Source organism: Sminthopsis crassicaudata, chromosome 2, assembly GCF_048593235.1.
Source record: "Sminthopsis crassicaudata isolate SCR6 chromosome 2, ASM4859323v1, whole genome shotgun sequence".
NCBI classification, from domain to species: Eukaryota; Metazoa; Chordata; class Mammalia; order Dasyuromorphia; family Dasyuridae; genus Sminthopsis; species Sminthopsis crassicaudata.
In genome coordinates, this window is record NC_133618.1 from 79,366,064 (window position 1) to 79,393,683 (window position 27,620).

Sequence of the window (27,620 nt, forward strand, 5' to 3'; positions counted from 1 at the left end):
ACCTTTAGAGGGAGCAAGTTCATTGGTTGAAGTGTTTCTCCCAAGCCCCATTGAGTTCTCAATGAGAACATCCATGGACATGTAAACTCTACCTCAGAATTCCAAAGGTGTAAACTCCCTTTAAAGGCCTGAACCAAAGGTGTGAATTCTGAGCTAGAGAATTGTTTAGACAACCTGAATTCTCACCTTGTAATCCTAACACTTCACCACCAACAACCCACTTCTCCCTCCCCCAAACTGCTAAAAATGTGATCATTCAAGACATTAATTTAGAAAATAAAGTTTAATTGGAAAGCTTAAAGCATAGCAGTATGTACAGTTAAATCTATAATACAATGATACAATAAATACTAACTTTTACCAACTCCCAGTCTCCAATTCTGTGGTCATATCTATTTGGAAACAGCAGTAGCCAACTAAGCCTTTTATTCTCACATCAGAAAAATATTACCTAAAAAGTTAGTATAAAGTCTCATGGATTATTTTTCATAGTTGGGTTTCCAAATAAACCCCATCATTAAAAATTCATAAAGAACACAGTACTAGTTTGCTTTTTGTAATCTCTGCAGATTTATTGTAGAGTAAATTTGCCTTAATATAGTACAGAACAGTTAAAGCTAATAAAATGCAACAGATAAACCTGTACACTGTGAGGTGGTTTCTATACCAAATAAATCATACTGCTCATTCAATATTCAAATCCCTTAACAAAAAGGTTTCTTCAAATAATCTTAGCATATAAAAAAAAAATGGCTCTTAGGTATGTCAAAGCATTCAAAAATTATCAAACTCATTTGTGGCCAAATTACTATTACTACCTGATATAGTTTAAACTTATGGCAGAAATCAGTACCAGATGCACTGGAAAAACATGGCCCTTGAAAGTTAAGCTTTTTTGTACCAAAGCTAGGATGACTGGCAGCAAACAAATAATCTTCAAAAAGATATTTATGCCTTTTGGTGAAATGATATTCTAATACTATTTTAAGGTACGGGGAACGTTATTAGTCTTTATTAAAAATTTTAAGTTCATCAAGTGATATGAGGCAAACCAAAACCTAACAATGTAAATGTACTGTTGGCGTACAAACAACATTTTAGTTTGTTTTATAATCAACAAATTTTAAAACTTTGCACCAGCCTGGCAAAAACTGCCCCATCTTTGGGGGATTAGGTGGGATGAAGGTTGGAGCAGAATTTTAAAGACTCAGAAGATGGAAAAAGTGCTTTGGCTGGGAAAATGACAATTTTGCAAAGCTGGTTTACATTTGTCTTTGTCCTCAATCCAAGCAATTCTTAAAGAAAAAAACAACATGCACTCATTTTTGGCATCTTCAAACAATTTAACTTAATACTAAAATGTATATATTACTAAAAAAACAATTGCACAGTAGTGAGCAATATATTCCCAAATGCTGACTTTATCAACATTCATTAGTACTTATCTGATGACAAGTTGCCTATAATGCTTATTGCATTAATTTTAATTTCCACACAATAGAGTTGTCTCCCAAAAGTAAAATTTGTGCTATTATATATTATTTGTCATGGACCCTTCAAGCACTGCCCAAAATTTCTATTAAGCTCTCTAATTGCTACGCCAATTTCATGTAATGAAATTATGGTCCCTTGGTGGTGATTATTTCATAGGGCATTTAACTTGAGTCTGCCACAGACAACTGGCAGTTATGAAAAAGAAAAATTAAGATTCTTTTAAACTCTCTAAAACATAACTACTCCAAATTTATCTACTATGAAAAGACAGGTTTTCAATGCCCCAAATGACAGTTAAGAAACTATCCAAATGTATGAAAGATTTCATGAGTGCATTCAACTTGACCATTTTTATCACCTTCTAACCACATCCAGATACTGACCCTGAAAAGGCCTAACAAGCTCTCTAGGCTTGAGACTTGCCCAAGCTAAATATTAACAGTAGTGACCACAAATCAGAAGACTAGTTAGAAACACATTTTTATTCTTAAATGTGCCAATAAAAAATTCCCATTTTCAGACCATAAGATGTTAATACATACAACCAAAAAAAAAAAAAAAAAAAATTTACACTACTCTACTGATGTAAATTTACAGAGCTCTTAAAATATCCAGACCCTTTCTGATTATTAGATGGTTCAAAGAGCCTTCTAGGTTACACTTACATTGAACAAACATCACAAAATCCCTTATAATAATGTAAACAAAATAACTTTCTTCCTAAAAGGTTAATTTTTTTTTTTTCATTTCAGTCCATTCTTTCAGGACTTGCACTCCTACGAGGACTTCCAGAAGGTGACCGGCTAAAATAAAGGAAAAGATAAATTATTGAGCTTAGCAAAACATTAAAAAAAAAAAAAAACCCATCCCCTGACTTTTCTTTCAAGTCAAAAATATTAGTCCAGTAAGTCTTATTACCTTCTGTGTTATGTTCAAAAGCAACATATATGGTTAAAAAATGAAAATTGAGAAATGTTAATATAAACTTAAAAAAATACTAATCACAAAGATTAATAACAACTTAGTACTTATATCTTGCCAAATTACTGTATTGGTTTCTAGATTATCCCAAGCTCATGAAAGACTTACATAAATTCTATTAGCAACCAAGTGGCCAATCCTGTTTATGCATGTAACTCTTGCCCGATTTTTGTAGATTTAAATTAGCCAAAGCAACTATACTACTTTGTCTATTAACTGAAATTTTTTCTTCCCTAATAAATTTTTCTTTTTATATAGTTATTAGTTTCTGACTACTTACCCACATACTAAAAAGGACAGATTATTAGACTTAACTCAGAAGACTAAATGTCCACACTCCATTCCATCAAAATTACTTATGTGCTGTATTCAAAACTTGCCTGTAATACAAGTAATGAATACCCTGATGTGGTCTCATGCATTCAATCAAATCTGTACTATCTGAAATTATACATAAAATACGTTCATTATGGAAATATGCAAAGTGAATTCAAATAATGGGATCATTTAAGGGGCTTTCACTATTTGCACTTAGCTATAAATTATTTCAAAGATATTGAGTTTTACATCAATATTTGTACTGTATTTAGGACCACATGTAGGTATATATACACTACATATAGCATCAATTCTCCAAATAACTTGAAGACTGGAGATTATATTTTAAAAAAACACATATGGCAAACAGTATCAGCTACTGAAATTATAAAATCCAACTTACCTTCTCTTTGGAGATGGTGATCTAGATTTTGATCGGCTGTCAAAACATGAGAAATTTTATTAAGAAAAATGAATACTTACTAAGTTCTTTTCTAATAGCACATCATGAAATGAACACCAAATGTTATCCATCACTGTGTATAGAATACTCAAGAAATTGAAGGCCATGAATGAGATCAAGAATAAATCAGGGCTCAGATATATACTCAAGCTAATCTGTGGCTATAAACAGGATATGAAATTCTACATCAAAAAACTAATCATTACAAATGATATTTTAAGATTTGTCAGCTATAGCATTTTCAGTTCATTTTCATAACCAATCCAGAGCATTAGTATTTTCTTAACATGATATGAAAAGATTTAGAATACAGAATTCAAATTAATCAGAAAATGATGCAGACCCAAGAAAAAGCACAAAATCTTTTGAACTGGTGATATATACATTACTGTCAATATTCTTCAAATTTGGAGTATTTTTTTCAAGCATTTTAGAATATTGCAAACTTCAGATTTTCCTTTTAACTCATGAATCTTGATCTTCCCAAGTATTTTAAGTTTCAGGAATTTCACTTTTGAGTTTGGAGGTTATTTATCCTACCTGCTTCTTGGCCTTGAAAGAGACCTGGATCTGGACCTTGAGCGGGATGATCTTAATGGAGAGGAAGAAAAAAAAATGAAATATAAGATTAACAATACTAAAAACAAGCCTAAGTAACACTGGCATCAATGCATAATTTTCATTTTGTAAAATCATAAAACTTAATCTAATTTGAAGATGACCACCAAAACAAACAAAAAAAGTTGAGATTTTCAAGTAACAGGGTAGACAGTAAGTCTTAACACAAATCTACAAGGCAGATTTCCCCAACCAAGACACAAGATTTGATTATGACCAGAATACCTAAGCAATAGGGGGGGGCGTGAATAGGAAAAACCATTTATTTCACACTCAGCTAAACCGCCAGTTTATATACTATTGAACAAACAATTATCAGAATGCTTTTAAAAGTTTGGCATACAGATTAAGAACTCCTGCTGAAACCAGAAGCCTTCATTTTGTACAATCATTCAAATTTTCAAAATAAAAACTATCAAGACTCATGCATGAATAAATTGGCCTATTAAAAACCAAGGAACTTTAAAAAATAATTAGACAGCCATATCGTTATCAACCTTCAGATATTACCATACCTATATCTCTATCTATATTTCTAGTTTCCTTTTTTGTTCTATGCCTATTAATAATAATAAAAAAATTCTATTATGCTAAAAATTACCCCAAAAAAAGACCCCACTTCTGCTATGCTAAAATCAGCAACTAAGGGAAACAACATTTGTTTCCCTTATGTTTTTTTTGACAAAACATTTTTGTCTTTCCAACAAAAATTTAAAGTTAAAACAGAACTTTAAAGAGTAGGCAATTTTATAGTGATAATTAGGTGATAAGATTTAAACCTGTCACCTGACTCTAAAAACCCAACACCCCAACATTCTGTTCATACTGCCTTCAGATAATCTGCTAAACAAATTTTCTCTGTTGGTTTTCAAGTGAAATGTAAACAGCTAAGCCAAAGTGACCCAGAAGCAGAAAAGTATATGGTATACATCTTTGCTGAGAGCATGATACCAATGACCTTTTCAACTAAGTAGTATCCATGGGAAGGGAAAAATTTGAAACAAAGTATGAAGGCACAGAAAAGTATTACACAGAACACCCATGAAACTCCATAAGACCTGGGTTCAGAGAAATGGCCTAAATTAATCTTGAACTCTCAAGGCTTCATAGAAGTGATGCTGAGGGACAGATTAACCTGGTTTGGCAGAATTTTACTACTTGCAAATTCTGTGCCAATAAAATCACAAATACAGTTCTACACCCCTCCCCCTTTAAAACTTTCAGTTTAGTTGGGGGGGAAGGGAGGAAGAAATCAAATTTCCCCATAAGAATTTTAAGTTCATCAAGTGAACTGAGGCAAAGTGGTATAGAATACTCTGAAAGAATACTGGATTTAGAGAAATGAGAACCTAGAATTCAAATCTTGGCCCTCTGCTTGCGGAGTTTGGATGATCCTTTAAGATCTGAAGTTCCAATTCTAAATCTATGCTGCTACAACTAATTCTCCCTCTATTTTTTAAAATCCCATTCAAGCAAGATGGTCCCAAAAGGACACAATTTTTAATCTAGTTAAACATAAGAAAATTCAACATACTGGAAATACCTCGATCTTTTTAAAGAACCAGATCGAGATCGGATTGAAGCAGACCTAGATCTACGAAGAGATGCAGATCTTGACCTTCGAGGAGATGCAGATCTTGACCTGAAAAAGAAGAATTTTAAGTCAACTACTACAGGAAATAATGTCTTCATAATAAACATTTTTTTGAAAAACAGAAACAAGAACCTACCTCCTACCACGACTCCTGCTTCGTGAGCGAGAGTATCTCCTTCCTCTGGACCTTGAATGAGATCGAGACCGTGACCTATTTTCAAGTTAGAGAAAACCAGTGTTAGATTTAAAAATTCCACTTATTTACTAATGTTTGTGTACCTCTGCTGAAATCAAATTTCAGACAACTATTTAAAACAGTGTCTGTCAGATGGAAATAAACTCAGGGCCTATTAATTGTCGAGTATTTTTTTTTTACTACCTAGAAAAGATTTGTTAAAAGCTGAATTACATTTTAGAATTACATAATATAAAACACTATAATGTGTATTTAAAATAAACCTTGCAAGTTTGCAGGTCGACCCTCTTTGGCCCAAGGTCTAGCAGATCTAGACGATCTAGAAGTATCTATAGCCGATCGCTGCATCTAGAAGTTTTCTTCAATCTAACGACGATCAAACTGACAGCCAAATGAGCCAGGTGAGGCTTGATTGACGCAAGAAGATTTTTCTAGGTGGGAATGTGGTCAATCTGGTGTTCCTCTTTCTAAACCGGAGGGGGGCCCCAATTGAAAGCCAAATTTACTGTTACGGCGATCACCGTCTCAAATTTTCTGCCCTTTAAAGAATAAAGTGAAGCTAGGTGTAGATGGCTCGAGGGGATCTGGCCTCTTATGCTGATCACCTCAAGGTCTAGGAGGATCTTAATTGTCGGATTTGCAAGGCGCCTCAGCATGATATCTTAAGGCTCGTGACATTCTGAATCAAGGCGACTGACTCAAACGAAGAAACCTGAAAGGTTTTGACCAGGTTGATTATTAATATATTAACATTTTTAAAATTAAACACAAACTGTAAAATACACCTGACAATTAACACATAAAAAGTTTATAGAAAAAAATAGTATTTTCTTCTTTGCTAACAAAAGAATTACATGATTAACCGTTATATACCAACCGTTCTTTTTTTCCAAATAAATACCTGCTTCTCCTTCGGCGACTGTAGCGATGACAATCATAAGCATAATGACCTTTCTCCCCACACTCATAACATCTATCATTAGGATCAAATGGTCGTCGTGCAGGTGGCCTATCATATCTAGATCTTCTGGGCATTCCTGTTGACAATTCAACTCTTACCCGAGAACCACAAATCACTCTGCAAAATTGATAAATGAATGTTGTATTAAAAATATACAAATACACCTGAACATATTTGTTGTCTAGACTAACAAAGGTGAAACTGAGACATCAAACTTTTTACATACTTTCCATCAAGTCCTCGAACTGCATCCTCTGCATCTCTTGGATCTTCGAATTCCACAAAAGCAAATCCTGGAGGGTTTCTGGCAATCCATACTGTTCTTAAGGGACCGTAATAACTAAAAGCTCTTTCTAATTCTCCTTTGCCGGCACCGGTTCCCAGGTTGCCAACATATACTTTGGTCTCTGTTAGAGAACAAGAAAATAAAATAAAATAAAATAACATTCCACTTTAGAAGACCCCAAAACAATTTAAAGGTAAGCCTCATCACGATGGCAAAAGCTGATCAAAGAATGATTCGGAATAACCAAACAGATTTTAAATTTGCTTTAAAGAATTTAAACATAAAAAAAAAAAAATTACCGGTTCTAATGTGTCACCATTTCTTTTGTCCTTTCTGACTATTCAATTATGAGCGCGATTTCTTTCCCCGGAACCACAATCGCCCAGCTCCGGCACAAAGGTAGGGAGGAGCCCCCAGCTCCCAGAGCTCCACCCACCTTCAGCCCCAAAGAACTGAGTGGAAGCTCTAACCCACCCTCGGGAGGCAAGGGCCAGGGCAGGTTGGGGCTGCAGGTGGTGAGGCCCCGACCTCGGAGTCAGAGCCATCTCAGCCCGGGGGCCGATTCCCCGACTAGGCCACAGATGACCCAAACAAGCTTGGGGGAAGAGGGTACCTCCGGGGCGGGATCGCCGGGGACTTCCCTAACTCCTACACCGAAGATTCTGGCAGCGGCAGCGGCTCCGAGGCCACTGTGCACCGAGACTCCCGGCTCCCCACCGGCACTAAACCGGTCCGGAGTGCGGGGGGGAAGGGGGAACTGCAAGCTCGGCAGTTTGGGGGGAGGGGAGAGGTTAAGGCGCCAGGACCTGCGCCACGGCGAGGGGCAACGTGCGCAAAATGGCAGCCACCTTCTCCCGCGGCAACGGCGCGAAAGGAAGGAAGAAGTTTCAGAAAAGGGCCAGGAAGCTCTGCAGCCGCCGGCCTATCCCGTTATTGGGAAACACGGGGGCCGCTCGAACCTCTTCCCACAAGTAGAGACCTGCGCTGTAGTGCTCTGCTTCGCCGGTTCCCCTCCCCTGAGCCCCTTCCCCCACCCCCCACTATGGCTCCGTGTGGCGCCAAGACGAGGTCCGCCATTACGCACGAGGAACAACCGTCTCCCAACAGCCGCCAGCCTTAGTCCGCCTCGGGTCCCACCGCCGGGTCCACGATCTGTCCCATCTCCATCCCTCGTCTCCCTCCGCGGTCTCTTACCTCCTCCGTACCGCCCATAACGCGACATGGTGTCCGGCCTTCGTGCTCGCGGCACTCCGCAATAATCTAGCCTGGGTCGAGGTGTCGCCAACCTCCACTCGGCGGTTCGAGCAACTCCCGGGTAGAGAGTGCTCCGAGTTGAATTTATATACCCGGGCTCCTCCTCCTCCCTGGTCGTACGCATGCGTCATTTCGTCATCACGCGCAGCACAAAGGCGCGGGGCGGAAACGGTCGCGAAGCGATACGGAAGGAGGCCGACCGCCGTGAAAGCTGGGATCCCAGGCGGCGGAGGGATTCGTTGTCATGGGAACACTGGGATTACCATCTCTCGCCCCGCCTCCAGCTTGAGCTTTTCTCGTCCTTTCCAGCCCAACCTTTCTCCTTCCCTCCCCTTCCCTCCCCTCCCCTTCCCTTTCCCCTTCCCTTTCCCCTTCCCCTTTCCCCCTTTCCCCTTCCCCCTTCCCCATCTTCCCCCAAGTTAGGCTCCTTGGGTAGTGGGCATGTCTCCTGTGCTGCTGGAGCTCCCCACCACAAAGCAGTGAAAACGCAGCTATTGACACTTCCTCCGTCCGCCGCCGTGCTAGGATCGCGCCGATGCGGCCTCCGGAGGTCATCGACCCATCGATGAGTCGGGAGCCTGACCCAGGGTGAGGAGGAGACTGTCCCTGCCCGCCTCCCGCCCGTTTGGATCCCCGCAGCCCCGAAGAGGGGAAGAAATGACACCCCCCCCCGTCCCTTCCTTCTTCGGGGAGGGGAGGCCAGGCCGAATGTCGGAGCGGGGGTTGGGGAAGGGGGGGCCGACCAAGGGTCTTGAGCCTGAACCTGAACTTGAACCAGAACCTCCCTTCCCCCAGCCCTGCTGCGAGGACTGGAACACCCTTCACCTCCGGAGGCAGCCCTGTGGATGTTCGGTCCGGTCCCTCCCACTTTTCAAATTTTGCGTTCCTATTTTTGGATGGCCTTACGGCGACTCCTTCACCCACGGGTGGCAACACATACCTTCTTCCCTCCTAATTAGCGTGTCTGCATCCTCCTCCCATTGCTCGTTTCTTCCCTCCAAATGTGCCTATTTGCAATTGCTCTCCACCCTTTGCGCGTATTTCTGCCCTCGGGGACCCAGCTGAACCTTTCTAATCTCTGAGCCCGCGGTCACGTTCCCTTCCCTTGTGCCCCGGACCCTTTAGGCTGATGAACTCTGTGGACCCCTTCTCAGAATAATGTGTTAAATAAAATACATAGAGTTACAAAGGAAACGGACTATGTAGAAATAAAGACGGAATTTCCCCTCCCAAATTCACAGCCTCCTGAAGCGATCCAAGGCTTTTCTTTACCAGACTCAACTCTCCCTAGGTCTTGGAACTGTTTCTCATGTGGCTTGATCCCTAGATAACTTGCAGAGGAGGCGGGGAGAATCACTATAGATTTTTAAAATGTGATGCACAGAATCAAGTACATATATAACATTACATTATAAGGACTCTACGATATGTAGAATAACGAACCCAACTTTGGGAAGAAAGGAGTATACACAAACATTATAAAACTTGCTTCCTGATACTAATAATCCTTCCCTCTATAAAGACTGATCACATAAATACATATGAACAATCACTAAGGAACACCTTAACAAAGCAATTAAAAATCCAGATTTGATTCCTCTTTACCAGCTACATAAAGCAAGCAAGATACCTGACATTCCTGGATGTCCAACTCCAGTCTTCCCTATTAAAAAAAAGCCTTATGACCTGCAATTAATTGTTCCACAAGAAGGAATAAAACATTTCTTGAGTGAGTTACCATATTTGTCCCGTATGACCTCTCAGTATGGATGGCAATAGGATTTAGAATACAGAAAGACTAAACTTTTAGCTAGTTTAAAGGATCACTTGTTTAATTCAAAAATTGTCGAGAAGTCTGAAAATCTGAGCCTCTTGGTACAATTGGGAACAGAGTATTTTCATAGAGAAAGACACTTTTAAAAAAATTTTCCTAGTTAACAAAATTTGGGTAAAGATGATGAATATTTGTAGAATTTTATATTCTCTAGGAAAGATATACAATAATAAAACCTTATTAATTTGGACAAAGTAAGAATTAGATGATCAACGTCCTTTTTAATACCACTTTGAAAAGAAAGATTACTAAAAAATATTGTAAGGTAGAAAGGGATATTTTTCTTCATTTTTCACTTTTGAGTCAAGGTTTCATTGTAAAAGGGAAAACATTGAAACAAAAGTCAAATAGAAAATTTAGACAAATATTTTTTAAATAAAAGGAGGAAGTGGAATACAGCAATATATATGTTTCTGTATAATGTATGTAGATTATGTATTCAAGATCTATAGCAGAATCTTATTTTCAGGTTCAAAGGCTAGAAGTGAATGTTTTCAGCTTGGGGTATTCAATTAGAAGATATATTTGATTAACCTACAGTTACCCAAAAAGTTGTGTTAAAAAGTTTAGAGAGAGTTTGGGTTGATGGGAAAGTCATACTTTGTTCCTTGACTAAACAGATTTAGTTTCCATTAGTAGCACTTTAATAATTTTAAATGTGGAATGTGTGGAGTGGTGGAAACCACTAAATTTAGACAGAGAATCTAGTTTCCGATCTCATCTGTGATATTAATAGTAGGAATCCTAAGGTCTTACTTTATCTCTCAGATAATTTTCTTTAATTGTAAAATGACTAGAACCTGGGACTTGTACTACATACAGCTAAATTATTTGCAAGAACTTTTCTCCATAAGAACTTGGCTAAATTTACAAAAAGAAATTTTTAAAAAATCCAACATGTAATAAAATGCACCTAAGAAAAACATCATAAGGATAAGGATAGTAATTAAAACCAAAAAATCCTATAAATCCAGAAGTTTTCAAAAAATCCATTATTTCCCCAGTTGTTATGTCCAAATACAGAATATCCATAAAATAGGAAGGAAGTAGTTGATGTTCTGTGAGATGGGAAAATTGCCACTTTTAGTTCTGGAATTAAATCTTTTTACTATTTTGAAACTAATGACAGACTTTTACATTTTTGCTTATGAGCTCATCTAATATTTTAGCTCAATTTAATAATATACTGACATTTTCCAATTAATGCTACTAATATTTAAAACATACTCAGTTCTGTATGATTCAGAAATTCCTGACTTACGCAAAATGATTCTCAACACACAACCAAAAATATTCTAAGTTCAGGTTTCTGGTTCATATATAGTGTGTTACTATTTTTGCCTGTCACTTTCATACTATGTTTTCTTAGCCATTTTACCATTCCTTTGATTTGCAATAGCAATAAAGCTAGTTTCACACTTGGCATTATGGTTATATGCTTTTGACCACAATTACATTTTTTAGGATTAATTTAAAGTACAAATACCCCAAAATTCAAAATATCCATTAGGATACATTCTAAGCTAAGTAAAAGGCAGTGTTAATGAATTGAGTCATAATTTATGGACCAATTAGGTTCCATCAGAGAAAAATTGTTCATTACCATTAACCTACACCAAATCTCCATAAAGGCTTAAAAAAATTTTTTTTTTAAATGAATTGAGTTAAGAGTATGGGTGACTTAGTATAATGAGTGATCCTTATAGGGGGAAGGGGGAAAGAGAAAGAGATTTGAAATCTTAGTTAAGAATGGGTATAACCTACAGAGTTAACCATTATTCATTTGGACTCCAGAATTCACAAATATTTTCTCCCACCATTTTTGTCTTACTGTAATGTGTGTTGCTTTTGTTCCATTTCAGTTCAATTCACACACTAGTTATGAAATGCCTACTATATTTTAGTGGAAAAAACACCAGATCTGGGGTCAGAAAGTATAGATTCAAACTTTGATTGGGCTATTTAACTTTCTATAGGACTTTTGGCAAATTATTTAATCTCTTTGGGCTTCAGTTTCCTCATCTGTAAAATTGTGGGGTTTAGACTAGATGACCTCAAAAGTCCTTTCCAGTGTAAAACCCACAGGACTCTAAACTCTGTTGTTGTTTTTTTATTAATTTTATAATTATTTTTTTGACAGTACATATGCATGAGTAATTTTTTTTTTTTACAACATTATCCCTTGTATTTTTCCAAATTTTCCCCTCCTTCCCTCTACTCCCTCCCCTAGATGATAGGCAATCCCATACATATTACATGTGTTACAGTATAACCTAGATACAATATATGTGTATAAAACCAAATTTCTTGTTGCTCAGTAAGAATTGGATTCTGAAGCTATAAGTAACCTGGGTAGAAAGACAATAATGCAAACAGTTTACATTCAATTCCCAGTGTTCCTTCTCTGGGTATAGCTGTTTCTGTCCATCATTGATCAACTGGAAGTGAATTAGATCTTCTCTATGCTGAAGATATCCACTTCCATCAGAATACATCCTCATACAGTATTGTTGTTGAAGTGTATAATGATCTCCTGGTTCTGCTCATTTCACTCAGCATAAGTTCATTTAAGTCTCTCCAAGCCTCTCTGTATTCATCCTGCTGGTCATTTCTTACAGAGCAATAATATTCAATAACATTAATATACCATAATTTACCCAACCATTCTACAATTGATGGGCATCCATTCATTTTCCAGTTTCTAGCCACTACGAAAAGAGCTGCCACAAACAGGTCCCTTTCCCTTCTTTAGTATTTCTTTGGGATATAAGCCCATTAGTATCACTGCTGGATCAAAGGGTATCCACAGTTTGATAACTTTTTGGGCATAGTTGCAAATTGCTCTCCAGAATGGCTGAATTCTTTCACAACTCCACCAACAACTCTAAACTTTGTACTGGGTCAAGGATAATTTTTAGATTTCGGATCTGGGTAATTGGGATGCTAGTAGACTCTCAGAAATAGGAAAAGTCAGAGGATACATGAGTGGGCTTAGGGAAAATTCACTGAGATAGAGGGTGAAAGATAGGGCTGATTCCTGATGCACTATTGTACCTGGGGACATAACGCTTCTGAAGCTGCTAAGGGGGAATGGTCAGATAGATACGAATAAAATCGGAAAGAACTGTGTGGTGACAACTCATTAAGCACATACTGTGAAGCAGTTTACAAGGAGAGTCTTCTAGTTAAAAGAAGATCTACACATTCCCCCCAGGGGAAAAAAATCATATTGGAAACACCTTTCTTTTGGTTAGTATCAATTCAAATCAAAACAGATCTTTATAGTTAAGGTTTTTCTAGCTTGTCTAAAGAAAAAAAAAATTTCTAGGATTCAGACTAGGATTTGAATTAGCAATCTGATTATACTATTGTGTGGAATGGAAAGATGAGATGAAGAATTTACAGGAATGTGTGAATGCTTTTTCTTTATTTTCATTATTTCTGTATCTCCTTATGACCTATCCTCTACTTAAATTTGGGACCAGTTGCAGACACATTTACTTAACCTAAATTGGTGTCATTCATCAATGACTGACATTGTTTAACCTATTCGTTTAAACACTGTCAACTCAGTTATCTGCTGATTTAAGGTTTCTTACAAGGCTTAATTTCAAGGAAACTGAAATATTCTATTCCCAATTTTTTTTGACAGTGATAATCCATTAGGAGACCACATGCTTCTTAATGTTTTTTAATTTATGGTGCAATGTCTGATAACAAAACCTACAAAATGGCATGTCTGTACTAACTCTTTACCCCTCCTGCTGTGAGAATTTTCACCTTCCCTTTTGTTCTCTAAGGAGGACTGCTCACACTCATGAATGCTATAATAAACCTTTTCTGCTTTCTACTTTGAGTGAATGAGTAGTCAATTTTGAGTAGGGGTCTTTTGCGTCTCACACTATGTATAGATAAAAATAGATATTTTATGTTAATCCCCAGAGTTCCTTTCAACTCTAAAATTCTGTAATTCTTAATTTTTTGATTAATTGATATGTCTTTGTTAACAGAGACTATCTTCAATTTATACTATTCTTAGGTGCTTTGATTAATAATACATCGATGAAACTATTCAGAAGGTATGAAATATTTCACTCTGGTAATGAAAGCCTTTTAAATAGCATAGCCTTCTAAAAATATTGTTATCTAATTTCTTTGCTCTTCTAATAGAAAGCTTTATTATTTTAGAAGTAATTCAAGCATCAGCAAATACAATTTTATTGTATTGAGGTATCTTAGATCAGTGACCTAGATTATGATTACATTTAGTCTTTAAGTAAATTAAATATTACAATTGACAATTCACATATCAAAATTTTGTGTGTACATTAAATCTTATCTTACAGTGTGGAAAGTGCAGAAAATGTAGAAATGAAGAACTGTTCATAATTAACCTTTCATCACTGGAGGCTGAAGTAAAATATACACAAGGTAATATACCTCTTATATGCCTATTAAATTTTTTTTCCATACTCAGAAAAAGACCAACTTTTCTCATATCAATTTTGATATTTAAAAACACTTATGTGGTTGTGGCAATTGCTGACACTAGGAAGCATACCTTTCCTTAATTTAGGACAAATCATTGTACCTTGCCCTATGCTTTGGCAGATTTCTTTAAGGGAGAGAAGGAGGCTAAAAAGGAATTAGCTTCCTCTGCTAAAATGCAGTCAGATTTTGCCTACAAAACTACTCCCCTTCTGGTACATATCCAAAGCCAAGAGGATGCTTGTTTTTTTTGTTGTCGTTTTTTGTTTTTGTTTTGTTTTTATTTTTTTATGATTCCCAGAGCAATTAAGCTCATTTAACAAAGGGTTTATTAAAGACCTACTCCGTTGTAGGCCCTTAATCGAGGATAGAGACTGGTGATACAAAAACAAAAAACACTTTCTACTCCAAGGAGTTTACATTCTCCTGAGGAATATACCATGTAAACAGCTAATAAATAGAAAATAATTTGAGGAATAAGAGCTGGGAAGATCAAGACAAGATTTCACAGCTGAGATCCTCCCAGGAAGAGAGGGATTACCAAGGTAAAAGGGAAGCAGGTGTACTCCAGGGATCAAGGTCAGAATGTATAAAGGCAGGCAAAAAAACAACTCTAAAGTGTTGCTTAGAGAAAATGGAATTGTAGATTTCCCCACCCCTGCCCCTGCCATTTTAAAAATAAGTTTAGTCAGGCTAAAAATGAATAACAAGAGTTCGGCCACAGATGGAAAAAGAAACCACAAAAGAGGAACTTGTACCCTAAATATCTAACACTTCAATGATGAGTGAGGATGTGGCTTTTCTTTTTAGTCTGATTATAAGTACTCATCTTCTCCTCTCCCAGAAATCTTATCCCAATTATTGCCATTTGCTCTCTCTTTACCTTGCCCAATGGGAAAAGAGCTTCTCAGAGTTTGTACTTGTGCTCTATACTTCTCAGTTATATTATCACCCCAGAGATTTAAGGAAGAAACTGCTTCCCAAATCCTTCCACTAATCTTTCATACAAAGAATTATTAATAGAGTTGGACTTAGATGATCTTCAGTGCCCTTTTCAATTCTAAGCCTGTGATCCTGTGATCATAAGGAAGATAAATCAACTTCTTCCTTCTCTCAGTTTAGCTATTTTGTTCATGTGTACCACTATTTTTCAACCAGGTTTGATTGTTTCCACTTATACTTATTCATCTTTTTCTTTAAAATGCTGGCATCTTAACTGAGATCATCTTCCTCATCTCTTATCTAAACCATTATAATAGTCTCTTGATTTGTATTCAACTCTATCCAAGCCATTCTTCCTATAGTTAACAAAATAGTTTTCTTAATGAGGTATCTCTTATCATTTCTCTGCTGAAGAACCTTTAGTGACATCCTAACCTCTATCATGAAATACAGACTTTATATTGCGAAATTTAAGGTGATCCACCATCTGGCTCTTCTCTGATTTTCCATGTTGGTTTCAAATTACTCCCCTTTTTCTATTTTACATTACCACCAAATTGGACTCTTAATTGTTCTTGAACTCAATCTATTTTAACTTTCTGTACACCATTTACATCCTTCTTTTATTGACCTGTATAAATCATCTTCCATTAGGGTCAATATAGATACCTCTTTTGTGAAGACTTACTTTATCTCCCTGATCAGAAAGTTTTCAATTTGTGCTGTCAAAATACTATTTGCTTTACCATGACTCTTCTGAGTTGTCTTTTTTACCTCCTTTCATCAAGTCCTTTCAATCAAAATTTTCCAAAGAATACCAATTATGATGACTTTGGTAATATATTCTATTCCCCAAGTCATTCTCTCTCCTTTCTCAACAAGTTCAGTATCTGGTTCACCATCTTCTCCTCAACTTTTTCCTTTATACTAGAAGACTTTGATATCTCCATAGATGCTTCCTTAAACACCATCTCCAAACCTCAGCCTCCTTAAATTTTATGACCTAATCCTTTATTCCATCTCAGCCATACTTAGGTCACAAACTAGAGTCTTCCACTTATTTAAGTAGAAATCCTGACATTGCTCTATTTGACCCATAACCTATCATTCCCCCTCTTCCTATGCTTCACCCTTTCTAAACCTAGCCTTTAAAAACAAAACAAAACCTTAATTCCACTTTTTCAATAAATAATAATTCACCTTCTTTCCCTTCCTTTTCCCTCAAGGGGGAAAAATTCCACAAAACCAACTTTAGTAACAAATATGCATAGTCAAGCAAAATAAGAAAGCAACAAGGAGAATTGGAAGGAGAAATCACTTTAATTGAATGGATTAAGGAAAACTTTTTAACTAAGGCCTAGTAAAATGGGAAGATTTCAACATTTCTACATCTTAAGATGTAGAAGAGAATTGCACATATTTAACATAAATTGGATTGCTTTCTATCTAGGAAAGGAGGTGAGAAGGGAGGGAGGAAAATTTAGAACACAAGGTTTTGCAAGGGTGAAAGTTGAAAATTATCTGCATATATCTTGAAAATAAAAAGCTATTATTATTTAATTTTTAAAAATCTAAATAATATAAGATGTAGAAGAAATGCATTCCAACAGGCATAGAAGCAATAATGTCCAGGGAATACAATTTTTTTTTAATTTTTATTTTATTTTATAATTATAGCATTTTTTTGACAGTACATATGCATGGGTAATTTTTTACAACATTATTCCTTGCACTTACTTCTATTCAGATTTTTTCCCTTCCTCCCCCAACCCCCTCCCCCAGATGGCAAGCAGTCTTATATATGTTAAATATATTACAGTATATTCTAGATACAATATATGTGTGTAGAACCGAATTTTTTGTTGCACAGGAAGAATTGGATTCAGAAGGTAAAAATAACAGTTTACATTCATTTCCCAGTGTTCCTTTTCTGGATGTAGCTGGTTCTGTCCATCATTAATCAATTGGAATTGGATTAGCTCTTCTTTATGTTGAAAAAATCCACTTCCATCAGCATACATCCTCGTACAGTATCATTGTTGAAGTGTATAATGATCTTCTGGTTCTGCTCATTTCACTCAGCATCAGTTGATGTAAGTCTCTCCAAGCCTCTCTGTATTTCTCCTGTTGGTCATTTCTTATAGAACAATAATATTCCATAACATTCATATACCATAGTTTACCCAACCATTCTCCAATTGATGGACATCCATTCATCTTCCAGCTTCTAGCCACTATGAAAAGGGCTGCCACAAACATTTTGGCACATACAGGTCCCTTTCCCTTCTTTAGTAGTTCCTTGGGGTATAAGCCCAGTAGTAGTATGGCTGGGTCAAAGGGTATGCACATTTTGATAACTTTTTGGGCATAATTCCAGATTGCTCTCCAGAATGGTTGGATTCTTTCACAACTCCACCAACAATGCATCAGTGTCCCAGTTTTCCCACAGCCCCTCCAACATTCATCGTTATTTGGTCCTGTCATCTTAGCCAATCTGACAGGTGTGTAATGATACCTCAGAGTTGTCTTAATTTGCATTTCTCTGATCAATAGTGATTTGGAACACTCTTTCATATGAGTGGAAATAGTTTTAATTTCATCATCTGAAAATTGTCTGTTCATATCCTTTGACAGGGAATACAATTTTAAAAAGGCATAGAAGCAGAATTTTTAAAATTCTGGTGAATAATTTTCCATTATCATCTCTAATGACTCCTAAAAATCTATACTATATCTTGACATGTCTCCTGAGATCCAATCTTTTTTCCAATTATCCACTGAACATTTTATAGCTGAATGTGCTATCATTTCAAACTCAACTGGTCCAAAATTCATTTTACCTACCCACTAAAACCTATGCTGCTTAAATTCCCTATTTTTAGCTCCATTGTTGTCCCTCACCCAGGTTTAAAATATTTTATTTTTCTTTGACTCGTCCCTCTCCCAAATCCCTATGGTCAATTTGAACTTAAATTCAACAAAACAACTTCACAAAGTGACTACTTTTTGTAAGATACTGTACAAATTAATCAGTTGCCAAAACCTAGCAATTGTACTTTCACACTGACTCATAATGAATCCCACCTTTCTGCTCACTGCCACCATCTCAGTTCAGGGTCTTGTTAACTTCTCTCGTGCCATTATAATATTCTCCTAACTGTACCTTTCCCTCTACAGTCTACCTACAATATTGTTTCCAAAAGACCATAGGCAGTTTTTACTAGTTGTAAAGCCTTTGAGTATAGTTCTAATGTATTCCAATAACCAACCTGGCTAAATAGAGTGAGGCGTCATTGTATGATGGATTGTTGATTATGGTAACCCATAAAACAAAGAAAGATACAGAATGGCCCTTAATCTTATTGATTCTGCAGGAATGGTAGCAGAATGATGGAAATGACAGTTAAGAATACAAAGAAGCATAATTTTTATACCATCTTTTATGCCAGACATTAACTTAATTTGATAATCCTAAATGTAAAATCTTTACCCAATGTTCAGCAAATTGGCTTATTAAGGCACTGTGCTAGGTACTGAGTGTAAAAAGACAAAGATGAAATAGCCATGTGCTTCTAAAGAACTCTATGCCATTAGTGCATCAATTACTGTTGGCATAGAGTGGGTACTTAAGAAATTATTCTTGATCCAGTGATGATAACATTATATGTGTTTTGCTCACACATCCCAAGAAGGGGATTCAAAGACAATATTCCTAAAACCCCCCCCCACTTATAAAAGAAAATAATTTTCTAGGCAGGATGATTTCAGCTTTTACCCTTCAAGCAGAAAAGAGAAAGTTTGGGCAGCACTAGCCCTGGAGGCTGCCTCAACAGTAGCCACAAATTTGAAAATTCATGGATTGGAGCTTCTAGAAAACAAAGAGAATAAAGAATGAACTGTCTATCTTGGAAAAAGAGGATTATCTTTGTGATGTGGGCAACTGGAAAAGAGTAAGGGACTTGAAGCCATGACTAATGTAAGGCAAGATATGGGACCTATCACCCCAGCTATTATAATGAGTTCACAGGGTCATAGAATCATAAATTTCAAGCTATAAGGTGTCTTAAAGGCATCTAGTCCTGCCCTCTTATTATAGAAAGAATTGAGACCCAGGAATATTAAGCAAATTGTCAGAAGTCATGCAGGTTTTAAGTAGTCCTAAGATTTTACTATAGGACCTCTGACTCTAAATTCATCTGCTATATTATGCAATTATAATGGTCTGCTGGAAAAGGGGCATAGAAGTTTGTAAGTATATTTGCCTTCCAATTGGGTGGTCAAAGTATGAAGAATGTTATGAATCTGGGAGGGTCTGTATGGATGCTGTGAGAAATCTAGGGAATCACTGGAATGTTAGATGACTATCCCACAAAGAGCTCTTTACTTTAATTTCTCCTAAGGTGAATTTTTATCAGTTCTTTATGTGTGGTTTTCTTTAATCTGTAGCCTACTTAAGTCTTTATAATATTTTCTGTATTTGTTTATGGGTTCTTATGAGCCTTTTGCATTTTCATTTTCTGTAGAATAATAAACTCTATCCTAAATTTAATATGCTTTTATTACCTTGAATTCATTTTTGGATCCTGGGCACTCTTTTTTTATACATATTTGTGGCAATTTAGACAAACTATATTTGGAAATTTCTCAGAATAAACTCATAAGGGCATAACAGACCAAAGAAGAGTTGCCCTTTTTTGAGATCCCTTAGATTAGACCCAGTCTTTGTAACACAGGATCTTAGAGAAGGGACCTAGGCCATGAAGTTATATGTTGATATTTTGACATAAATGAAACCAGAATACATAATGAAGTTGATGTTAGATGAAAGAATTGCTCATGAGTTCTTTTTAGAGAAGCAAATAAAGAATTGGTTTTCTATACAACATATATAAGACAATAAGAAATGTCATGAAATATTTGGGCATCTTCTCTTATGCTTATGATAAATTTAAGGGAAAAACTGCAAAAAAGTCAACATCTATTGCAAAGGATGAAGAGATAAGAGATACTCTTAAGTATTTGACAAGATCTTCCAAACCAAGTCAACATATACTCAGCACTCAGCAGTTTCAAAACAACTATATGCAAATGAGTATCGTGAAAAATGTTGAAAACCATGATTCAGTTAATCAATAAGCTAGTGAAAATTAAATAGAAGAAACCAAAAGTTGTAGACCTATTTAGAAGTATTATTGCTATATGTCAGAACTACTTTTTCAGAAATTAGGCACTGAAGAAGGCACTGAACATTGCAGGCAGTAAACTACATAAGAAAATTTAAAAATGTTTAGTTACTGATTTAGAGGTAGTATTGTACAATGGATAGAGTGCTGCATGTGTTTTTAAGGCGCCTGAGTTCAGATCTTACCTTAGACATTTAATAGCAATGTGATCATTGCTTAACTTCTCTGGTCTTTAGTTTCTTCATTTGTAAAATGGGAAGAATAATACTTTCACTTCCTACCTCACAGAATTATTTTGAGGAAAGTACCTTGCAAATCTTTGAGTTATATTAATTTGAATGTTTTTTGAAGTGTGAATTATATCAGAATCAGACATCCTCATATTGTCATTAACATTAACTAGCAAAGTCAGAATTAATACTACATTAGAAAAAAGAATAAAGATGAGAGAACACTGCATAAAATCACAATAATACCAACTTGACTTATGCAAACAACCTATTAGCACTAAAATAGGGAAAGGACAGTAAATCTGATTATCAGCATTTCCAGGAAAAATATACCAATAAAAAGCAATTGCAAATATTGGGGAGGGGATGCTATGGAAAGGTTTGATTAAGGGATTCTTGAGAATGTATGAAGAAATTTCTTATGTAATCTGGTGGATTTATAGGAGGGCTAATCATTAAATGGCTAAAGAATCAACCATCCCACTTGTCATCTTAAAAAGTTCCAAGGAGTCAATCATCCATGGCTATCAAGAAGAGAGTCAACTATAGATGAAAAATTCAGTTCTTGAGGGAAAGTCATTCTTACCTTTTCCTTAGTTTTTCCACATTTTAACTGACAGGAGAAAATTTCTCTCTCAGATTCCTCCATCAACAAAGGCAAAGTACAGCAGAAGAGAATAAGGTCTGAGAATTGAGATATGGAATGCAGTTGAGCTACAAAGCAAGCCCAGGGAGCCCACAAGAGCAACATGCCTAAGAGTGATGCTGTGCCTACAAGGAACAGCATAAGGATACCACAAAAAGAGAAAAAACACAAGGGCTCCACAGTGCTGTAGATGTGAATTAACTTCACCACATGCGTTTCTTATGTGTATGCTTCTGCCACTATAGTCCATATATGTATAAATTTATCATTTTTCAACCCCCACATTCAGTTACGGGACCCTATGTAGGGTTGTGAGCCACAGTTAAAGAAGCTTTACTAAAGATAATTCTTCCTTTTGCTTCTAATAAAAGGTTTGTCTGTACACTTCTCATTAAGGCTGTGTGTGTATTTGCTGTATAGCTCAAGTTTATGCAGGGAATGTTTTTGTTATCATGTTAATATTCTTTCAATAAATGCTTTTACTTTTGAGTTAATTATTGACTGGTTATCAAAGTGAATTTGTATGAGGGTACTTAGTGAATTTACAAGTAATGTGGATCCATACCATCCCTTGAAACTGAAGTAATTGTCCTTTAGTAGATATAACAGCATGTAAATGAAAATTGGGATAGTCTAAGAGAAGGTGGTGGTTATTCAGTCATTTTTCAAAAGTGTCCAACTCCTCCTGACCCCATTTGGATTTTCTTGACAAGGACATTGGAATGGGTTTGTCATTTCCTTGTCTAGCTAATTTTATGGATGAAGAAACTGTGGCAAATAAGGTTAAATGACTTGTCCAGGATCACATGACTAAAATCAGAGTCTAAGGCTGGATTTGAACTCAGGAAGATAAGTCTTCATGGGATTCTATCTGACTGCCTTTAAGAGGAGGTGCTATGCAATAAGGAGGAGTCCAAAAGATCCCTGAAACTTCCAGTCTTTAAACCTTTCTTGATATCCTTGTCAAGCAGACAAAAATGGCATCCTTGGACAATTTTAGTTTAGAATATAAATTCACATGTGAAACATAGAAGAAGTTGATGGTAGAACATTATGAGTAGTTCATGAGACAGCAAAGAGAAGTGAAGGAAAAAAGATGCAAGATAGAAATATGTATAGAAGGTTTTGCATGAAACTAAACTAAAGATCATATCAAGAGCATACATGAATAAAGTTGGAAAGACAGCACAATTAAAATGGAAGAGATCTGCCAGCATTTCTATTAAAACTTGTCATAATCATATTACTGATAATTCATCCTTTGAAAAGTTAGCAATAAGGGGAAATCTGGTTCTTATCAACATGGAGGAACTTATAAAATTTGTAATTAGAGGAGAAGAAAACATTCACCCTAGATTTTGGAGACCAGATTTCAAAGGGGTCAGAGAGAAATGATAGGATTCCATGGACTAAAATTCTTTAGGGCAAATCATCTCAGGGAGAGATAGTTCACAAGAATGAAATTCTGAAAACAAAGAAACTTATTAGAAGCAAAAAGAATTATCTATAACAAAGTTTCTTAAACTATGGCTCGCAGGATCATGTAGCAATGTGGGGATTGCAAAATTATGATCTAATATCAGTAATGTTTGATTTGTATTCCTATTTTATATACCTATATATACTCAGGGTGGCATAAACATTTCTTGGGCAAAAAGGGATCTCAAATAGAACAAGTTTAAGAAGCCCTGGTTTACAGAGAAAGCTATAGATACCCAGGAAACTCATCAATTGGCTTATGTTTTTTAAAAGAAATGTACAAAAGCTAGAATCAAAGGGAATAAACAAGGAAAACTATAAAGGCTTAGCAGGTATATAAGAATAGTATCAGGAAAGAGGCACTAATGCTATTGGATGTGTTGTGAAGTGGTTCAACCATTCAAAAAAAATTGGAACTATCTCCAAAAGTCACTAAATTCTACATACTCTTTGACCCAGTGATGTTATGCCACAGAGGGATCAAAAAGAGAGAAAATGAACTCTTAGGAACAAAAATATTCATCATAGCACTTTTTCTTATAGCAAAGAATTGGAAATAAAACAGGTATTTATCAATTGACAAGTGACAGAACAAATTATAGCATAAGAAATTAATGGAACTTCATTCTGCTCTAAAAAATGATGAAAAATACTTATTCAGAGAAAGTCAGGAAGACTTGTATAATCTGGAGCTTAAGCATATTTGCTTAAGACTCTCCTAAAGATAAGAGAATTATTACTTGACATGCCTGCATAAGGGACAGAGTTGATGAGAGCTTAGGTTAGGAGAGAGTTTACCTTCTTCTGGTTTCCAGCTTCTGTAGCACCAGTCTCTCTTTAAGGGAAGATCTTGGAAGAAAAAGGAAGACTATGAAGAAGTATATCCTTTTCCCCAGCTTATCACACTGAGAAGGGAACTTGGGAAAATTTTCTATTCAATGAAGTCTGAGGAGTTCATTGTTCCCTGTGGGCCATATCTATTCATACCCACGTGGATACATATGTTAGGTTCTTACTAAGTGCTAATGAGATAATGAGATATTAGACAAAAACTCTCTTTTCCTCCAGAGCTGCCCTCTTTTATCCTCCCAGAAAATGGGCGTGGGATAATGCAAGGGCTTCTGAGAAGAATTACTTCAACCAATGAACTTGCTCCTCCTAAGCATGCAAGCTCTTCCCCAGGAATTCACAAGCAAAACTCCCAGTAAAGGCCGGAACTAGAGAATTGTCAAGTACCAATTTAGCACTTAGTAAGAACCTAATATCTCATTATCTCATCTCATTAGCACTTAGTAAGAACCTAACATACATATAACCTGCATGGGAAACAAATGCCTTATATTTGTATAAATTAGTGCAAAGTAAAGTGAATAGAACAATTTAAATCAAAACTATATTATAAAACAACTCTGAAAGAATTAAGAGCCATAATGTATACAAAGACCAATGACATCTCCAAAAGATTCCTTCATGCTTCCTATCTCTTGAAAGAGAGGCAATGGAATGAAGGTACAGAATGAAATATTTTCAGAATTGTTTTATGTGAATATGCTTTTCTGTTAAGGGAAGGCTTTTATTTTCTTTGGGGAGAAAAAATGAGGAGGAGTAAAGGAGTAGAGTGGTAATTTTAAAAGGGGGGAGAAGAAAGGAAAGATTTCACTAAAAAAAAATAATCAGCCAATAGAACATTGTTAAAAACTACCTTATTAGATTAGAAACTTGCAAAAAAAATTAATCCATATATAGTACATATAATTTCATATAAAGTCCTCTTTTTCTGTTTTTTGTATAAGGAAATCTTCACATATGTTAGTATTTTGTCAAATTCATAATAAAAAGGAAAATGCAAAATAAAACAATGCTATCAGCAGCTTAAAGATCAGAATAATTTGATCTTGTTAAAGAAAGCAAAGGACAACAAAGAATTTTTTAAAATACTATGTAGGGAGAAAGAAAATTGAAGAAGATAGATGAGACAATACTAACATTGTAAGTTCTGTTTTCTCTTTCAAAAAGGAGGATCTTTGAACTAGAAAGGGCAGAACAAAAATGGTCAAGGAGTCAAATCAAAGATAAATAGGGAGTGGACTATATCCTTGGATAATGAATGGATATTGGGTATATACCCTTGGATAACGGGTAGATATGATTAGTGAGTTACAATTAGGGATCTTTGGACAATTGTAAATGTACAAGAGATATCTCAAAACTGGAAAAGGATAAATATCTCAATTTTGGGGGGAAAAAAAAAGGAAAACAATGGAGTCTACAAATTATAAGCCAGTGTTCTTGACTTTGATTCATGACAAAATTCTGAATAATAATGCATGATTAACATTACCTCATTAAAAACAAGTCTGCCAAACTAATCTCATTCCCTTTTTAGAGTTTACTAGGCTGGTAAATACTATAGATAAAATTTGCATTTTAGTAAAGCATTTAATAAAGTCATTTTTTATGAATAGAGCTGAGAGATGCAGGCTAGACAATTGTACAGTTAGATTGACTCAGAACTGCTTGAATGGTCAAAACAAAACAGTAATTACTAATGGTTCATTGTCAACTTGGAAGGAAATCTTTAATGGAACAAAAGAAATTTTAACAATTTTATCAGTAATTTGGAAAATGCATAAATGACTTACATATCAAATTTTCAAACAAAAAATGAAAAGTGATAATCAGCCCATTTGATGACAGGATCCAAAAATAACCTGTTAGGCTATAATATTAGGTCAAATCTAATAAGATTAAATTTAATAAGCTCATGAGTACACAATGGGAAAGTATAACAAGACAAAATTTTGTTTGAGTTTTGTTTTTAGTGAGAACTCAGGGGCCTTCGGGAAATACTTCAACCAATGAACTTGCTCCTTTTAAAGGTACAAACTCCTTTAAACACGTAAACTCCCCCTCAGAAGTCCAAAGGTGCAAACTCCTTTCAAAGGCCTGAACCAAAGGTGTGAATTCTGAGCTAGAGAATTGTTTAGACAACCTGAGTTATCACCTTGTCATCCTAGCAGAAAAAGAATGTGTTCTTCACTAAAAAATTTCTTCCATATATGTTGCACATGTTTAACATATATATATTGGATCACTTGCCATCTAAGGGAGGGGGTGGGGGAAAGGAGGGAAAAAAATTAGAACACAAGGTTTTATAAGGGCTAATGTTGAAAATTGTCCATATATATTTTAAAAATAAAAACTTTAATTTAAAAAAATTTTTTAAGTAAAAAATTCCTTCCACAAATGAAATCAAGGGTCTACACCAAAAGTCAAAAAGTCAACTATGGATGTAGTACACTGGGCTAAAAGTGAAAGGAACCAGGTCCAAAGCCTGCTTGGGTTTTCTATGACCTTTGTGACTATGGTCAGGTTATTTCACCTCTTTTATTCCACAGTTTTCCCCTCTGTAAAATGGGGGATTTGAGTTAGATAAATTCAAAGATTCCTGTTAACTCTTAAAAAAAAAGGTTCTTGATCCTATAATCTAAGCATTTAGCATAATAAAAGCCCAGCATGAGTCAACAGTGTAATATGACAACAGAAAAGCTAATGTCATTTTAGACAGCATGCTTTAGGTTGTATTAGTGTGCCTTGAGCTCAAGAGGTAACAAAACCAATGTATTTGACCTTGATCAAGCTACATCTTGTTCTAGGTACTGCAGGTTAGGAGAGAAACAAGGATGGTGAAGGAATTTGAAATCCTGCCATTTGATGATTGATTGAAGGAAGTGAGAAGACATAAAGAAAGGGGAATAAGATATTTGTGTTCAGGTATTTGAAGAACTGTTGTGGAAGAATTAAATTTGCTTTGTGCATCCCCAGATAGTAGGACTAGGATCAGGGATAGAAGTTGCAGAGATGCAGATTTAAACTTGATATAAGAGAAAACAACCTAATGATTAGCTAAAAGTATAATAGGCCAACTCAAGAGAAAGTTTCCAAGCAAAGTTCTGATATTGTTGAGTGGATAAATTTATTCACTATGTTGATCTGTGGTTATTAGTTGTACTAAATGGCATTTGTGATTCTTTCCAACTATGAGATTCTATTATTCTGTGACAGAGTACCATATGTTACATATGTGGACATAAGTACTTCAGTTCTTTATATGAAGAAAATGATATTATAAGAAAATGAAGTCTGGTCAAGCAGCTGGATCAAACAAAATACCTGAAAAATTTTCATAGGAAATTTCACAATTTTGAAAGCATGAATGAGTTAATTTTAAAGATATCTGAAAGAACAAAAGACTCAAAACCATTAGGAAATTAGCTAAGTGGCACCATGGATAGTGTGTCTGGTGTAGAGTTAGAAAAGACTTCCTGAGTACAACTGTATCCTAAAACACTAAGCTTGTGACACTGGGCAAGTCACTTGTAAAAAAAAGAAAAGGAAATGGCAAACCATTCCAATATCTTCCAAGAAAATCCCAAACAGGATCACTCGGAGTTGGACACAATTGAAAACATCAGAAATTACCAAAAATTGGCAATCAAAAGTATGTCAAAAACTACCAGCTAATATATTTGTAGTCTTTTTTTAAAATGAAATCTGGGAATGTTCTACACACCTATCAAGACAATCTTAGATAATAGGAGATAGGAAGAGAGACTTTGGCAAAAATTTTTTGTAGCAATCCATATCTTCAAA

At 35.8% G+C, this 27,620-nt stretch overlaps 2 protein-coding genes across 9 annotated transcripts in view; one reads left to right on the forward strand and one right to left on the reverse strand.

Annotated features, from left to right (window-relative positions):
* Positions 1–267: 267 nt before the first annotated feature.
* SRSF7 (serine and arginine rich splicing factor 7) lies at positions 268–8,289 on the reverse strand. 4 transcript variants are annotated; one of them, XM_074286637.1, is made up of 8 exons: positions 8,106–8,289; positions 6,852–7,032; positions 6,566–6,742; positions 5,605–5,679; positions 5,418–5,516; positions 3,797–3,847; positions 3,197–3,232; positions 268–2,297 (listed from the first exon to the last, which is right to left on the reverse strand). In XM_074286637.1, the coding sequence occupies exons 1-8, from the start codon at positions 8,287–8,289 to the stop codon at positions 2,243–2,245; spliced, it is 858 nt and encodes a 285-aa protein (XP_074142738.1). In that variant the 3' UTR covers positions 268–2,242. The 4 variants fall into 4 exon arrangements, with proteins under 4 accessions (XP_074142738.1, XP_074142737.1, XP_074142740.1 ...); XM_074286636.1 differs by having other exon boundaries at positions 5,409–5,516; XM_074286639.1 differs by lacking the exon at positions 268–2,297 and adding an exon at positions 2,308–2,855.
* A 40-nt stretch (positions 8,290–8,329) lies between these two features.
* The window catches only part of GEMIN6 (gem nuclear organelle associated protein 6), a 42,581-nt gene continuing 23,290 nt past the window's right edge, over positions 8,330–27,620 (forward strand). For 3 of the 5 annotated variants that reach the window (XM_074286634.1, XM_074286632.1, XM_074286629.1), the window contains exons 1-2: positions 8,616–8,753; positions 14,346–14,430. The gene's annotated coding sequence lies outside the window, so the exon portion shown is untranslated. Of the gene's footprint in view, positions 8,754–14,038; positions 14,079–14,345; positions 14,431–21,481; positions 21,880–27,620 lie in introns of those variants that run through there. The other 2 variants (XR_012485898.1, XM_074286633.1) reach the window with 2 other exon arrangements.

Excerpts from the sequence above, each read along its gene's own strand:
- SRSF7 (XM_074286636.1), bottom strand. The coding sequence starts at position 8,289 with ATGCGTACGACCAGGGAGGAGGAGGAGCCCGGGTATATAAATTCAACT. Across the intron at positions 7,033-8,105 it reads TTATGGGCGGTACGGAGGAG|AGACCAAAGTATATGTTGGC; the intron begins GTAAGAGACCGC and ends GTTCTCTAACAG. Across the intron at positions 6,743-6,851 it reads GTTCGAGGACTTGATGGAAA|AGTGATTTGTGGTTCTCGGG; the intron begins GTATGTAAAAAG and ends TCAATTTTGCAG.